Source organism: Aulonocara sp. 'chitande type north' Nkhata Bay, linkage group LG2, assembly GCF_057382095.1.
Source record: "Aulonocara sp. 'chitande type north' Nkhata Bay isolate Kocher_YH1m ecotype deep benthic linkage group LG2, A_spYH_male_GT1.1, whole genome shotgun sequence".
Classification (NCBI taxonomy): domain Eukaryota; kingdom Metazoa; phylum Chordata; class Actinopteri; order Cichliformes; family Cichlidae; genus Aulonocara; species Aulonocara sp. 'chitande type north' Nkhata Bay.
This window is the reverse complement of record NC_141345.1, coordinates 24507947-24522437: the sequence shown is the minus strand read 5'-3', so window position 1 is coordinate 24522437 and position 14491 is coordinate 24507947. Positions and strand designations below refer to the sequence as shown.

Below are 14491 nucleotides of genomic sequence, written 5' to 3'. Positions count from 1 at the left end.
GTCAGTTGGGGCCATCTTCCCAATGTATTCTTGGATGTTCGTTGTCTCATCCTGGACTGTGGTGCTGACACTCACCAGTCCCCGGCCCCCTTCCTTCCGCTTAGCGTACAGCCTCAGGGTGCTGGACTTGGGGTGAAACCCTCCATGCATGGTAAGGAGCTTTCTTGTCTTTATGTCAGTGGCTTCTATCTCCTCCTTTGGCCAGCCTATTACCCCAGCAGGGTACCTGATCACGGGCAGGGCGTACGTGTTGATGGCCCGGATCTTGTTCTTACCATTCAGCTGACTCCTCAGGACTTGCCTGACCCTCTGCAGGTACTTGGTGGTTGCAGCTTTTCTAGTGGCCTCTTCATGGTTCCCATTCGCCTGCGGGATCCCCAAGTACTTGTAACTGTCCTCTATGTCTGGGGGGGGGGGGGCTACATGAATAGGATGAGGGACCTATGGATATTATATATATATATATATATATATATATATATATATATATATATATATATATATGTATATATATATATATATATATATTTAATCATTTCAAAATGGCTCATGTTTATTAGTACACACAAAACACAACTTTGTTTTTCATGTATTTGGTCACGTGCCTATGCAGAAGGACTTTGAGGATGTGAAAATCAGTAGGATTCATTGTTTTGGACCCATTGATATTTGCATTAGATTTTACCAAAAGCCAAAAGCTAGAAAGTCTACAAAATAAATGGGACAGAATAGAAATACTAAAAGGGAGTCTAAGATCTGTGCAAACATTTTTTACGTTGTCACAGGTCTTAGTCTTGTTTAAAGACTAAGACCTGTGGATTTACTTTTGAGGCATTACAAAAGTCATAGTCAACAGATATTGCAATTCATTGGCTAAAGAGCCAAGACAAAAAATGAGAGAGACACAACCAAAGATTTTCAGTTTGTTAACCAAATGAACCATCCATCCATCCATTCGCTACCGCTTATCCTTTTCAGGGTCGCTGGATCCTATCCCAGCTGTCATAGGGCAAGAGGCGACCCTGGACAGGTCGCAGGACTAACACACAGAGACAGACAACCAGTCACATTCACACCTATGGGCAATTTAGATTGTTCAATTAACCTATCCCCACAAAGTGCATGTCTTTGGAAGGAAGCCGGAGTACCCAGGGAGAACCCACACAAACACAGGGAGAACATGCAAACTCCACACAGAAAGACCCCGGCCTGATGGTAGAATTGAACTCAGGACCTTCTTGCTGTGAGGCAACAGTGCTAACCACCGTGCCACCGTGCTGCCTATATTTATACATAAAGAAGTTGGCATTAACCACAACAGAAACACTGTCACCTAAACAAAACCGACCAAAACTTTAAGCATGGAAAGATGTGATATTGTTATTTCTATGTCAAATCATCTAAGACTACAATTATTTCATTTTTAAATATTTTCTGAGATGCTGTAATGGAGCAGAACCATTAGATCATTCGTTGTGATTACACCAATGTTTACATATGGTACACTTCACTGATTACTGAGCTCTTGCTGTCTACACTCTTTGACAGCAGGCACTTTGATATGAAATTTGAGTATCAAAGAAGTGTTTCTGAGGAGCTCTGTCTTTTGGTAAAATAAACAGTTTAAAAAAACGTCTTTGATTAGGTCTGTCATGAGCATCTGACATAATACACAATCACTCGGGATTAAATACCCGCGCCTGTGACAAAGCATTTCGCCCCTAGAGGGTGCTATAATTAAAAGCAAAGCTTCGCACACGTCTGAACAATTATAAAAAAACCCTCAACGGGTGTAAAAAAAAATTCTGAATGACAATATAAAGTGAAGAAGTGAAGAAGAAAAATACAGATTAGAATCCAGATCAAAATGAAATAATCCATAATTCAATCACTGAAGTGGAAGAATTCACACACTGTATGCAAAAAGAATGAATTCTGCTGCTCATAGTTTCATACCATGAAAAATATACAACACAGACCTGGCTAATACAAAAACTAAACTAAAAAGAGTTAATTGTTTTAAAAAAAAAGGTTTGTTTTTATTTGAATACCTGTAGTGAATTGCCTAAACCTTGCATCTGGCATATGTCCTCCATACAACAAGAGACTAAAACTAAATCTATTAAAAACTAAACTAAACATTTGGAAGCAATAAACAAAACCTGAAACTAAACTGAATTAAAAACAATACGTCAATATGAAATAAAAATGAAAACTAATTAGGAAATACATAACTATATTAAGTATTGAAAGCATTTAGAGCCAGGCAACAATTCCTTTTCTTCTTCTTCTTCTTTGATGAGCAATAAAATAGGTTGTACGTAAATACAAGTATTAGACGTTACATGAATTAAGCTCAATTTCTATTTGGGTAGAGAGCATTAACAAAAATGACTATAACTGCGTTTTGTGTTTTATTTATTATTATTATTATTATTATTATTATTATTATTATTATGAAAAATGTACCTTGATACATTTTTATGATTGTTGTTTTACATGTTTGTTTGTTTGTTTTCGGGGCTTTTTGAGGACCATTTTTATCAAAACTTTTACTAAATATGACGCACATAGAGAGCATGAATTTAACATAATCTGTAGCACATACTAGAGGTAGTAATAGAGGTTTTGTTTTCGTTTCTTTTTACACACGTCGCTGTGTAATGGGCTGAAGTTCACATATCCCAGAATCCTCCGCGGGCCTCTCACCCCCTCTTAGTTTTTGCATCCGGGTCTGAACTTCCTTTTCCTCTGTGCCTAGATGCGATGAGGACCTAGGTTTTCCCGGACCTCTGAAAAATCCGAATCCATCCTTGTAAAAGGCACCACCGAACCTCGCCAAAATGACCGAGCAGATGACAGTGAGGGGGACCCTGAAGGGGCACAGTGGATGGGTCACCCAGATCGCCACTACGCCCCAGTACCCCGATATGATCCTGTCGGCGTCCCGAGGTGAGGCTTCCCCCGCCGGTTGCGCCAACATGGCTCAGATAGCATTATTAAGCTAGCTGCTGCCGCTGTAATGTGAGGCAGATACTTAAACTGGTGTGTAAGGAGCAGATAAAACATGAGTAACCACGTAATATTAGATAAAGAGGGCTCAAACTTTTACATAAAAAAGGTCCTAACTAGCTGGAAAGAAGCAGGTTAGCTAAGCTCGCTAGCGCTATCTGTCGTCATCTGTAACAGACCCGTTGATGTCCATACTTGTTAGGAGGGTTATAGCACGTTTAGTTACCTGAATAAATGTAATTATTTAGCAACAAAACCCTCCTAACCTTCGTAGACTGAGCCCGTGGATCCGAAGTTTAACAGGTGTGCATGTAGTGCTAGCAATCGATGCATGCTGATGCTTAAATTATTCGTTTCCTGAATGAATATTGGACGTTGAGACATGAAAACGTGTTGCTTTTTTTCAGACAAGTCCATCATCATGTGGAAACTGACCCGTGATGAAACCAACTACGGTATCCCCCAGCGTTCCCTGAAGGGTCACTCTCACTTTGTGAGTGATGTTGTGATCTCCTCTGATGGACAGTTTGCCCTGTCCGGAGCCTGGGACGGGACCCTCCGCCTGTGGGATCTCACCACGTAAGTGCAGGGAGTCTTTACCCCTGGGCAGATGTTTAGAAGTACAGGTGAAAAGCCAAGTCTTCTAAATGACATTTGATTTTTTATGAATCACTTGAGTTTGAAGAGGCCTAGTGCTAGTTTCTCAGATCTGTTATATGCCAAAAATAGTCTTACAAATGAAGTGTTTTCTTAGTTAGTTTCAGAATATCAAATTGTTCTCTATGCCATCAGTACATGAGATCTGATACCAACAAAGCCTAAGTTGTCTAGATCAGGTCACACTGACTTTTCAGCAGTCTGATCGACCTCACGCAGACAGAACCACCACAAAGGTAATGGGGTGAAGGTCTGTACTCAGACAGGCACAGGTTCTGTCAAACCCATCACCTACCCTCTACCCTTAGTATGAGCTCAGAAAATCACACATCCATCAGCTGCTGTTACTGTATTTGCACACTGGACTCACAAAATCAAGGGGAAATGGAAGTTTGAACATAATTTAGCTGATTTTTGTTACTGTGTGGGAGCAAAGTCAGAAAACGAGAGGGGTTTTTTTGCTTAACTGATTAAGGGCAAGTAGTATGGAAGAAACTGTAAGTGTAGCTGCATTCTTTGGTGATTTCACAGACTACTTGTGAACCCAAACCACATAGTTTGTCCTTTTCTTCACCTCTGGCCGTTGTGTTTTCCTTGATTTTTTTTCATTTCTTTTATCACTGAAAACTCAGTTGAGCAGCAACATTGGTGTTTCTTGAATGGCCTCAAATAGCTGGCTTTTGGGTGTGTGCACCATTTCACTGCCTAAGATCTATGCTGAAAACAGTGATGGTAATAAATGTGCAGATGGTCCAGTTTTGCTGGATTGTGCATCCACAGCTTTAAAATCTTGAGTTGTATTTTTTATTTTTCAGTGTCAGTGTTCGCATTGTAAAACAAAGACACAAGAAAAACTGGTGTAGTAATTTTTTTTTCTGGCTCTTAAATTAATGTCTAGGCCTTGGACTCGTCAGTAGTATTTGGATGCAGTGGCAGCAGGCATGCATTGATTGGTTATGCTAAGGTGTGCAGTAATTTAGTTGATCTGAAATGCCTGCATATTTTTCTTCCTAGTGGTCTCACCACCCGCCGATTCGTTGGACACACAAAGGATGTTTTGAGCGTGGCTTTCTCTGCTGATAACCGCCAGATCGTGTCTGGCTCCCGGGACAAGACCATCAAGCTGTGGAACACTCTTGGAGTCTGCAAGTACACCATCCAGGTGAACTTCCATCTAATGCTCTCCTGCAGCTATCAGCCACTTCTTAATGCCTTAATATTATTTTGAACGAGACACTTAACAGTTAAAGATGCTAGCTTTAATGTAAAGCAACTAGATGGCACTTTATTGTTGACATCTACATTTTCCCCACATTGTTTGCCTGATTGTGATAAAATGATCTGGCAGATAATAAAACTTTGTTATATGGTTTGTCTGCTCGATGATTATTACAAATTTTGCATGTATTACCTGATCTCGTTGATGAGTACTATTGATGAGGGCACAAACCAAATAGCATCACGTGACGTTTTTAATACCAGCATAACTCATAATCTGGCTTTGAGAATTCACAAAGCTCTTTATTTTGCAGGATGAGGGCCACACTGAGTGGGTGTCTTGTGTTCGCTTCTCCCCCAACAGCAGCAACCCCATCATCGTCTCCTGTGGCTGGGACAAGATGGTTAAGGTATGTTACCTTTGTGGAAACTTTGTGTTGTGTGGTTTGCTCAGTGATTTAAAAACTTTTCGCATGGCTTAACTGAACTCAGTGATGAGAATTATTTATGAGAGCAAAGCTCAGATAGGCTGACACGATGGCGCTTATAACAGTGGAGGCCTAACATAGTGTGCCCTTTGCTCATAGGTGTGGAACCTGGCCAACTGCAAGCTGAAGACCAACCACATTGGTCACACTGGCTACCTGAACACAGTGACCGTGTCTCCTGATGGCTCCCTGTGTGCATCTGGTGGAAAGGTAAGGCAGAGTTTAACTGAATGTCTTTTTTTTTTTAAATCATTTTTACTCCACTTAATAGGAGTAAATTAAAGCCTGCAGGTTTCAACTATGATGTATTCTTTACATGCATCTGTTTTAATATTGATGACACCAGAGGCTGTTACTGAGTGATTCCTGCACCTTAAAGAGATCATCATTAGTGCTGAAGATTTTTAAAAGTGACTGTTTGCTTTAAATGTTACACAAAGATGTTTGAACTGAAGGATGTCTTCTGTCTTCCACATTAGGATGGCCAGGCCATGCTGTGGGACCTGAATGAAGGCAAGCACCTCTACACCCTGGACAGCGGTGATGTGATCAACGCCCTTTGCTTCAGCCCCAACCGTTACTGGCTCTGTGCTGCCACTGGACCCAGCATTAAGATCTGGGTAAGGCTTCACACTCTGGTCTGTGTGTTTAAAAATTAAAGTTGTAAAGGGCAGTGATGTAACCTAACATGCCAGCTGTATTCTATGATGAAAACCAGAGGCTGTTTCTGAGCTCTAACCTCGTTTGTTAGTTTAATAATAAATTTTGGTGCTCAACTTCAGTCACTGTTTTATACCTGTTAGTGATCACACCACCTCTTGGTTCTTCTTTTCATGTAGGATCTGGAGGGCAAGATCATTGTGGACGAGCTGAGACAGGAAGTGATCAGCACAAACAGCAAGGCCGAACCCCCACAGTGTACTTCCCTGGCATGGTCTGCTGATGGACAGGTAAGAAAAACATATATTAAGCATGTCTGTCAGAAGAGGTGCTTTTAGTGTTTTACCCCCAGTGATTATTCCCATTCACTTTTACCTCTGATGTCCACTGGTGACAGTCCTGCAAATATGAGGGGCACTAAAAACAGTTATCTGAATATGATCGGACTATAAAACGGCAGAAATTGATGAGCGTTGACTTTATGTTCTCGGTTTCTTTACAGACCCTGTTTGCTGGCTACACTGACAACCTGATCAGAGTGTGGCAGGTCACCATTGGAACTCGATAAGAAATCCTCGTTGAAGCAACTTTAAATAAAAGACTGTTTGGAAAGAATGTGTCCCGTCTTGCTCTGAACATTGTATAATATTGGTGGTTCTCATATAAGTTGGTTAATGTAAAATTTATTCATATAGCACATTTAAAACAACTGTTGATCAAAGGGCTGTACATTTAAGATGATCAAAGGAGATGAAATTGACAAAATTTAAGAAAAGAAGCATAAAATGAGAAAATTTGAGTAAGAAATAAAACAAAATGGAATTCATTCTGGTTTAAAAGCCAACGAATAAAAGTGGGTTTTTAAACTGGTTATGAAAGTGTCTAATGTTGGGGAGGTCCTGATGTGAAGAGGGAGTTTGTTGCACATTTCAGGAGCAATCACAGCAAAGGCCAATCTCCTCTGTGCTTTAATCTGGACATATGGACAGCTAGGAGCATTTGGTCCCCAGACCTCAATGATCTTGAAGGAATTTACCAGTTGAAAAGATCAAAAAGGTACAAGGGTGCTGACCTGTGCAATCCCTTGAAAAGTTAATAGTATTAAGTCTGATTTAAGAAGGAAAAATTAGATCTAGTATAATATTTAAGTGCAAGTTTGTGGATCTCAGATCTTGTACCTTTTACTCAATTGATATCTTTAGTTAATGGTTACTTTTCAGATCATGTTACAGATGCTCCCTGAATGATAAAAGCCTCTTATCTCTGTATCTGTTTTACGAATAAGATTTCAAATATATGAAGGGTCAGGTCTACTGTTCCTACTCCCTGAGTCAAGAGAGAGAAGCAGGTCACAGAGCAGCAATGCTACAGAGTATGAAGGTTTGATGTGATCTGTATACAAAGAGGCTCAACTTTAAATATGTGCAGTAAAAGTCCTCAAATAGTCAATTAAATGCCCTTTGAAAAGCATTAATGTCTACTTTAGTAATATTTAAGTGTTGCTTTAAAGTATTTTCACTGTCATCCTGGTAGTTAAACCAGGGTGGTAAGGTGCCCCCTTATACTGTGTACCCCAATGTGACAGTCCTCCATATTTAAATTACTTTGGTTTGCAAAATCTTCGAGTCACGAAAAAAGTCTGATTATCAGATCTGCTGCTGGAATAACACTGTTAATAGTTATTGCCACGCAAAAAGGGGGCATACAAGTACAGCTATCCACGAAAAGGTTTCTTCACTGAGCTATAACATAATCTCTCACATCATGTTTATTGTGATTCTTACTATACCCTGAGATATTTGGCAAGATTTTATGTAACTAAACAGATTTAAGAGAAGCTGATACTTTTTTGACGAAGGGGGACAAATATTTATTGAACCTTTGAATTCGCGAGTTTTTACATCGTAAGAATTGTCCTGCATGCGGTGCCGTACACGTGCATCCTAGCAACAGACATACACATCCAGAAGGTGGGTCAGTGGTTTAATTGAACGAGTAATCGCAGTTTCGCTTTAAAAAAAACCATTTTTATAATGAGGCTACTCAAACTCTTCATTGCCAGCTGTTATTAATATTAAGTAAATTAATATCATAAAGATAAACGTTACAAGCGTCTGTCTGATTTGATGTTAGCGAGCGAGAGGAGATGGATGAAAGTTCACCTCTTCGTATTTATGTGGAAAGAACACTGGCCATTATTAAACCAGATGCCATCGACAAAGCTGCGGAGATAGAGAATATTATCCTCAAGTCGGGCTTCACCATCCTGCAGGTATGTTAAAGTTTCTTACGTTGGTAAATTACAAGATGAGAACTGTGGGGTGCACTTTGTTGTGTCAGGGACGAGGCTATCCAGCTGAGGATTTTTGAGGAAATAATTTATCTATTTTCTATTATAAGAAGTGTGATATCTTCGTTCATATAAATGCCCCTTTTAAAAGTAATAGATTTTCTTCCTTTGCAGATATCAGCAGTGTTGGGACTAACGTGTTATTAAGTAACGCGTTACAGTAACTACGTTATTATTGTGGTAACGAGCACGGTAACTAGTTATTATGCCAAAATCAGGAACGCGTTAGTCGTTACTGGGATTTAGATAGGCTCGTTACTCGTTACTTCGTGTGGTGGCTATCGCGGAGCTTCCACAGATTCAGTAACATTAGCAAGTGGTGGAGGCCAGCAGGTGGATGAAGGAAAGGGGGCGCAGAAGGAAAAGAGACCCGAGGCGGCCGCCGGTCCAAGTGTGAACTGAACTTCAGGTAAGAAGTTATGACCTGCAGTCTCTCTGGGTCAGATATGAACCAAGTTTAGGTGGAGTTTATTTTTGTTTCTGACGTTTTCCGTACTGCGTGCTAGCTAGCATGACGGAGTTTCTATACAGCTGGGTGGTGCTATGATGTTACTGATGTTGAACTTTATTTTGTTTATAAGTTATTAGAGTTGCCAACCATCCCGTCTGGTATTCAGAGAAAATATTAGGCGTTTCTTATTGAGGTGAAAAGGAACAGTTTGTCCCGTAATTCAGCTACAGTGAAAAAGGCACAAAGCTGGAGTTATTCTGTGTTTACGCTGCACAGCTGCCTCTTCTTCTCTCATTCTCCCCCCTCCCTCTCCCGTTTCTACTTCAGTCATGAAAACTGATCAATGATCAGCTGATCGGCTCTCTTGTTTGTTTATCGCTCACTTTGCGCCGAAAGAGGAAACCAGCGGATGTCGCGCTAAACAACAGCAGCACTTTTAAGCTTGATCAGCTGTTGTTAGAATTTATTTAATATTAATTTCTAGTATCAGCTGATGTTTGCTGGAGCCACAGCTGTAAACCTGCTGGTCATGATGTCGGTTTGGATATGTGGTGAGAGGGAAACATGAAGATGAAACCAGGAGATGTCCTTACTGAATCATCAGAGCTGAACAGGTGATGGAGAAACAGGTTTACCTTTTAGGTGACATGAATGAGTTGAAGGGAAGTTATGAACTGTTTCTGAGAGACAAATAACACCAGGATCCTTTTCTACTGACAGCTGGTAACTGTGCAGGGGCGGGTCTAGCAAAGTGTTGCCAGGGGGCCAGGTAGGGCATTAACAGGGAAAGGGGGGCACAAAGAAATACTTTTCTTTCTTATTCTCATTTAAAATGTCTAGCTTTTAAAAAAAATAATTATCTGAATCTTACAACAAACGATTGATAGATTGATGCATATATACCATCAAAACAGTGAGCATCACTGTCACAACAGTGTTTATTTTCATTCAAAGGCTTTATGATTTTTCCTATAATGGTGGGCCGGTCTCTAGTCAAAATGTCCGGGCCAATTTTCTGTCCCAGTCCAGCTCTGTATGCAGCTCACCTGCAGTCTGGTGTTACCTACATCTTCCTATTCAGAAGGCAGAATTTCCGAGTACAATCGAAAGCACCACGACTGCAGTTTTTGTGTTGGATGTAAAAGGTGCACATGACGCTGTGACGTAGGCTAGAATCATGGCAGCAGTCAATGACGGTCCAGGCGTGGGATTTCTCTCGTGGAAATATGCACATTATCTTTTCCTTTCTATTGGTAGGTGGCACAGTGCACTTGTGGCAAGTAAGCAAGCTAGAAGACTGGCAAAGTTATGGAAGAAACACATTAACAAGAGAATTCTGAGTAAAACCAAAGTTACTTTCCCTAGTAACTAGTTACTTTGAAAGTAACGAGTAACTTGAAGTAACTGAGTTACTTTTGAGAGAAGTAACTAGTAATGTAACTAAGTTACTATTTTAAAGTAACTTACCCAACACTGGATATCAGTAGCGCAAAGGTTTTCCAATAAAGGGCATTAATATCCAATGCAATTCTATTTTATACAGCGTCAAATCTCAACAGCAGTAACCTCAAGGTGTTTTATTCTCTATGGTAAAGACCCTACAATCAAACGTCCTTCTTTGAGCAAGCATTTGGCAACAGTGGGAGGGAAAACTACCTTTTAACAGGAAGAAGCCTGTAGCAGAATCAGACTCAGGCAGGGGTAGACATCTGATGCAACTGGCTGGGGGTGATGGGACGAAGACAATAACTTAACAACAATAATAACAAACAATAGTTGATAATACAATCACTGGGCACTTTATTTCTAGTAAACCTGGATCCCCTTTTCCCTCAGAACCACCTGAATGTTTCATAGCATGGTTGTCGGAAACATTCCAGTTTGAGATGATTTTAGCTTTGTGACATGGCGCGTTGTCTTGCTGGAAGCAGCCATCAGAAGATGGGTATACTGTGTCATAAATCGATCGTACATCTGGTACCTGAAGTGTGCCAAGAAAATGTACCCCACACTATTACACCACCACCACCATCCTGAACCATAGATACAAAGCAGGATGGATCCATGCTTTCGTGTTGTTTATGCCAAATTATGATGCTCAGTTTATACTTCAGAAGATCTATGACTATGCATACATGCCTAAATGCATTGAGCTGCTGTGACGTGATTGGCTGATTAAATATGACAGGACAAACTATTTTTGCACATGGTAAAAGCAATTGAAGTATGCATATGCAAATAGCAAATAGCCTCAGAATACCAGCCTACTGAAATTAAACTGATCTACTGTATCTGATGTGGTTAGAGATAAATCATGACTGTGTTCACCACCATATGTGCTTTCTCTGTCATATCCAATATTTAATCCCTGCATTAGAAGCGGAAGCTGCTGCTAAGTCCAGAGCAATGCAGTGATTTCTACGCAGAGGAGTATGGAAAGCATTTCTTCCCCAGCTTGACGGCCTTCATGAGCTCTGGCCCCATCGTTGCCTTGATGCTAGCATGCGACAATGCTATCGCCCACTGGAAGTCCATCATAGGACCTGTCAACAGTGCCAAGGCCAGAGAAACCCATCCAGAGTGGTCAGTGTCATTGCTTGGGATAATGAAAAGTGGGGTGTAATTAGATTTTGAATAGAATAGAAGAAAATCAAAGACTGACATTATTACACAATATACAGTATACTGTGCAGCATGCTCACACTTTGGTGTAAAAGCACTTGAATATTTCTCTGCAAACCTGCCCCATCCTTGGACTCAGACAAATGAATAACAGTAATAATGTGTATTATTTACATGGCATTTTTTTAATATAAATTTGACTTGTATATAACTTACAGTGTTTGATTGTAATTCTGGATCTCAGCCTCAGAATTTTAGTTCACCGTGTCCTTTGACTGACCCATCATCAAGGCTTGGTATATTACTTTTATCAAAGGTATGGGTTAAAGGTCAGCTCTGTTAAAACTCATACGCAGATGTACAAATAAAGAATGCTGTACTTTTCTTCAGCCTTAGAGCAAAATATGGCACTTCTGAGCTACAAAATGCCCTTCATGGAAGCGATTCATTTCAAGCAGCTGTAAGGGAGATCAAATTCATGTTCCCAAACTGTAAGTAATTTGCACACCCACACATAATCTTCTATACATAGAGATCTTGTGCATATGCAAGTGTTTTGAATGCTTTTCATTCTTTGACCTGTGTGTTTTTTATGCAGCTATAATTGAACCCTTACCCTCAAGAGAAGAAAATGAAGAATACCTGAGCAGGTATATAAACCCAGTTCTGCTACGCGGGCTCACTGAGCTCTGCATGAACAAGCCACTCAACCCCATTGTAAGTATTAGAAGCTATACGTGTTCAGTCATTAGCCAGCTGTTTAGAGCTTTGTGAACATGGGGATTGTATGTTTGCTCCTGATAGATTTGGCTTGCAGACTGGCTCATCCAAAACAACCCAGACCAACCTCAAATATGTGAAGCAGTCGGTGTGGAAGAGGAGCAATGAGAGGCAAACAGTGGGGAAAAAGGAGCAACGAGCACAGAGTTTAATGTCTTTCTTTTTGACTGAGAAATGAATCTGTTCAACGCTATAATGAAATAAATCATATTTTCAGTCGTAAGCATCTGTTTGCTTTCTGGCATAAATCAGCAATAGACTGGTGATCTGACTAGGTTGTACTTCACCTCTTACCTAAGCCCCAGAATTTGGGTTAGAAAAATGGATGGATGGATGAAAGTTAAAAGTCTTCTTATCACTTAAATATAGACACAACTTCTTAACCTTTAACTAAATGCATCAAAAATGGCTGTGGCTCAGGAGGTAGAGTAGGTTATTTTCTCATTAAAGGCAAACAAAAGTGTTTGGTTGAATTAAGCTTTCATAAAAGAAAGAAAGCACTTTCTTACTGCTTGTAGTAAGGTTTGAACTCTCAAAGCACTTTCTAAGCATTAAGAACAATTCAATGTAAAGTTGTGTTAGTTTGTCCATTTACCTTTAAGCCTCTGAAAATGGGGGACTGCGTGTACAATTGGCTGTCATTCCTGAAGGGTCATGCAACACTTTTGCCTAACTCCCTGAAATAAAGTTGCACTGTAATTTGAATCTTGTGTGTCTGTGTTTTTAAATCTATGGTGGCGATTACTTATGAACCTAACTTTATCACGCTGGGATGAAAGGTCTGGAAATATTCTCTGTAATTTAATCTTTGAATAATTTGATTTGGGCAGCTCCTTAAACTATTTTACAGCAGGTTTGGCACTAATTGAACATACAGTGTTGTGACAAAGTATATTTTTCAAACTTATGTCCCATATATCCTCTGATAATTGTTAACCTAGGTCTACTTCCCATTGAGTTGCAGTGGTTTTAGCCCTAGCTGGGAAAATACGTGTGTCTGGTGCTGCACTTTCAAAGTCACTCGTGTGTGATCTTATGTCATTTTTTACCTTGAGATATTTAAAGAAGTCTCATTGTGAGTGAACTTGACTTTGTTGGAAGGATATGAAAGTTACTTTTAGGTAAAAGTGGCCATGTTAAATATTTCTTTTATCCTCCGTACAAAACAGTGCACCATCTGACTTGGAAGGGGGAAAGAAAGTATTCAGTATTATTGGCAATAATACTATTGGTGACTGTTTAATGTCGAAGAGCCACTCCATCTCCAACCCAGCAGGTAACACTGCTGGTCGACAAGGCAGTAGACAGCAGAGTAAATATTTGGCAGCACCAAATAACAGGACAAACAATTTTATAGGGTCTGCAAATGACGCTGTTTAAAAAGAGTGCATTTTGAAGTAGTGAACATGGTTGCACTGAATCCATCCGATAACCTGGGTCGACTGTATGAACCCAGCTGAGATCAGAATGTTACTTGTTGACAAAACACTCAATAACTTTATTTGATTTTGATGATGATGAGATGAGATAACCTTTATTTGTCAGTTGCAGGTCTTTTGCTCACAACCGAGATGACAGACCTTGCCGACCGTACATACAATACAAACATCACATTGGGGAGACAGGTCAGGCTAAGTAGCGAAGAAAAAAACATCGAAATGTGCAACACAAAAGGATAATACAGGAATGCACAGGTATCAACACACCATAACACAATAAACACAGTCAAGCAATATTTGATTTTGAGTCAGTTCTGTTGCTGTTGCTCCACTCAGATTGATTCACTATTAGTGAAAATAATAACTTATTTGTGCATTTGGGTCTGCTTATTCAGTAAGAGGGTACTTCCAATACCATTTCCTACATTTATATGCTAAGATTGTTGGAAACGGATGATTGCAGTTACCCAGCTGTGAACATTTTGTTCTGCAGTGTGTGACTCTGTTCCTAACTCACCAGGTATACAGAAAGCTGCTTATACTGTAAACACAAGTGCTTATGACTAGCTCAGGATATATTTTTTTCTTAAATAAATGGACTGAAGCATTATAACCCAAGTGTATATCCTTTTATCACACACATATTTCTGGTAAAAGGATTTAGAAAAAGAATGACAGAAAATTATGAGTTCTGTCAACACACTTCAATGCTTTTGTATCTGATTATACATATACAATTGTGTGTATTACAACCTCAAGCCAATCAATTAGCTTTTACTGTGCACTGAAGACATTTGAGTGTGAAACCAAAAGA

General features: G+C 39.8%; 2 protein-coding genes across 3 annotated transcripts; both read left to right on the top strand.

Annotated features, from left to right (window-relative positions):
• Nucleotides 1–2737: 2737 nt before the first annotated feature.
• On the top strand, nt 2738–6650 carry rack1 (receptor for activated C kinase 1). The gene is made up of 8 exons (XM_086312430.1): nt 2738–2952; nt 3420–3591; nt 4684–4831; nt 5202–5297; nt 5475–5585; nt 5855–5995; nt 6215–6325; nt 6538–6650. The coding sequence occupies exons 1-8, from the start codon at nt 2844–2846 to the stop codon at nt 6601–6603; spliced, it is 954 nt and encodes a 317-aa protein (XP_086168556.1). The 5' UTR covers nt 2738–2843; the 3' UTR covers nt 6604–6650.
• A 1304-nt stretch (nt 6651–7954) lies between these two features.
• On the top strand, nt 7955–12948 carry nme5 (NME/NM23 family member 5). Of its 2 annotated transcripts, XM_086312449.1 has the most exons (6): nt 7955–8005; nt 8169–8307; nt 11214–11419; nt 11849–11949; nt 12057–12175; nt 12263–12948. In XM_086312449.1, the coding sequence occupies exons 2-6, from the start codon at nt 8182–8184 to the stop codon at nt 12344–12346; spliced, it is 636 nt and encodes a 211-aa protein (XP_086168575.1). In that variant the 5' UTR covers nt 7955–8005; nt 8169–8181; the 3' UTR covers nt 12347–12948. The 2 variants fall into 2 exon arrangements, with proteins under 2 accessions (XP_086168575.1, XP_086168569.1); XM_086312443.1 differs by lacking the exon at nt 7955–8005 and having other exon boundaries at nt 8012–8307; nt 12263–12945.
• Nucleotides 12949–14491: the final 1543 nt, after the last annotated feature.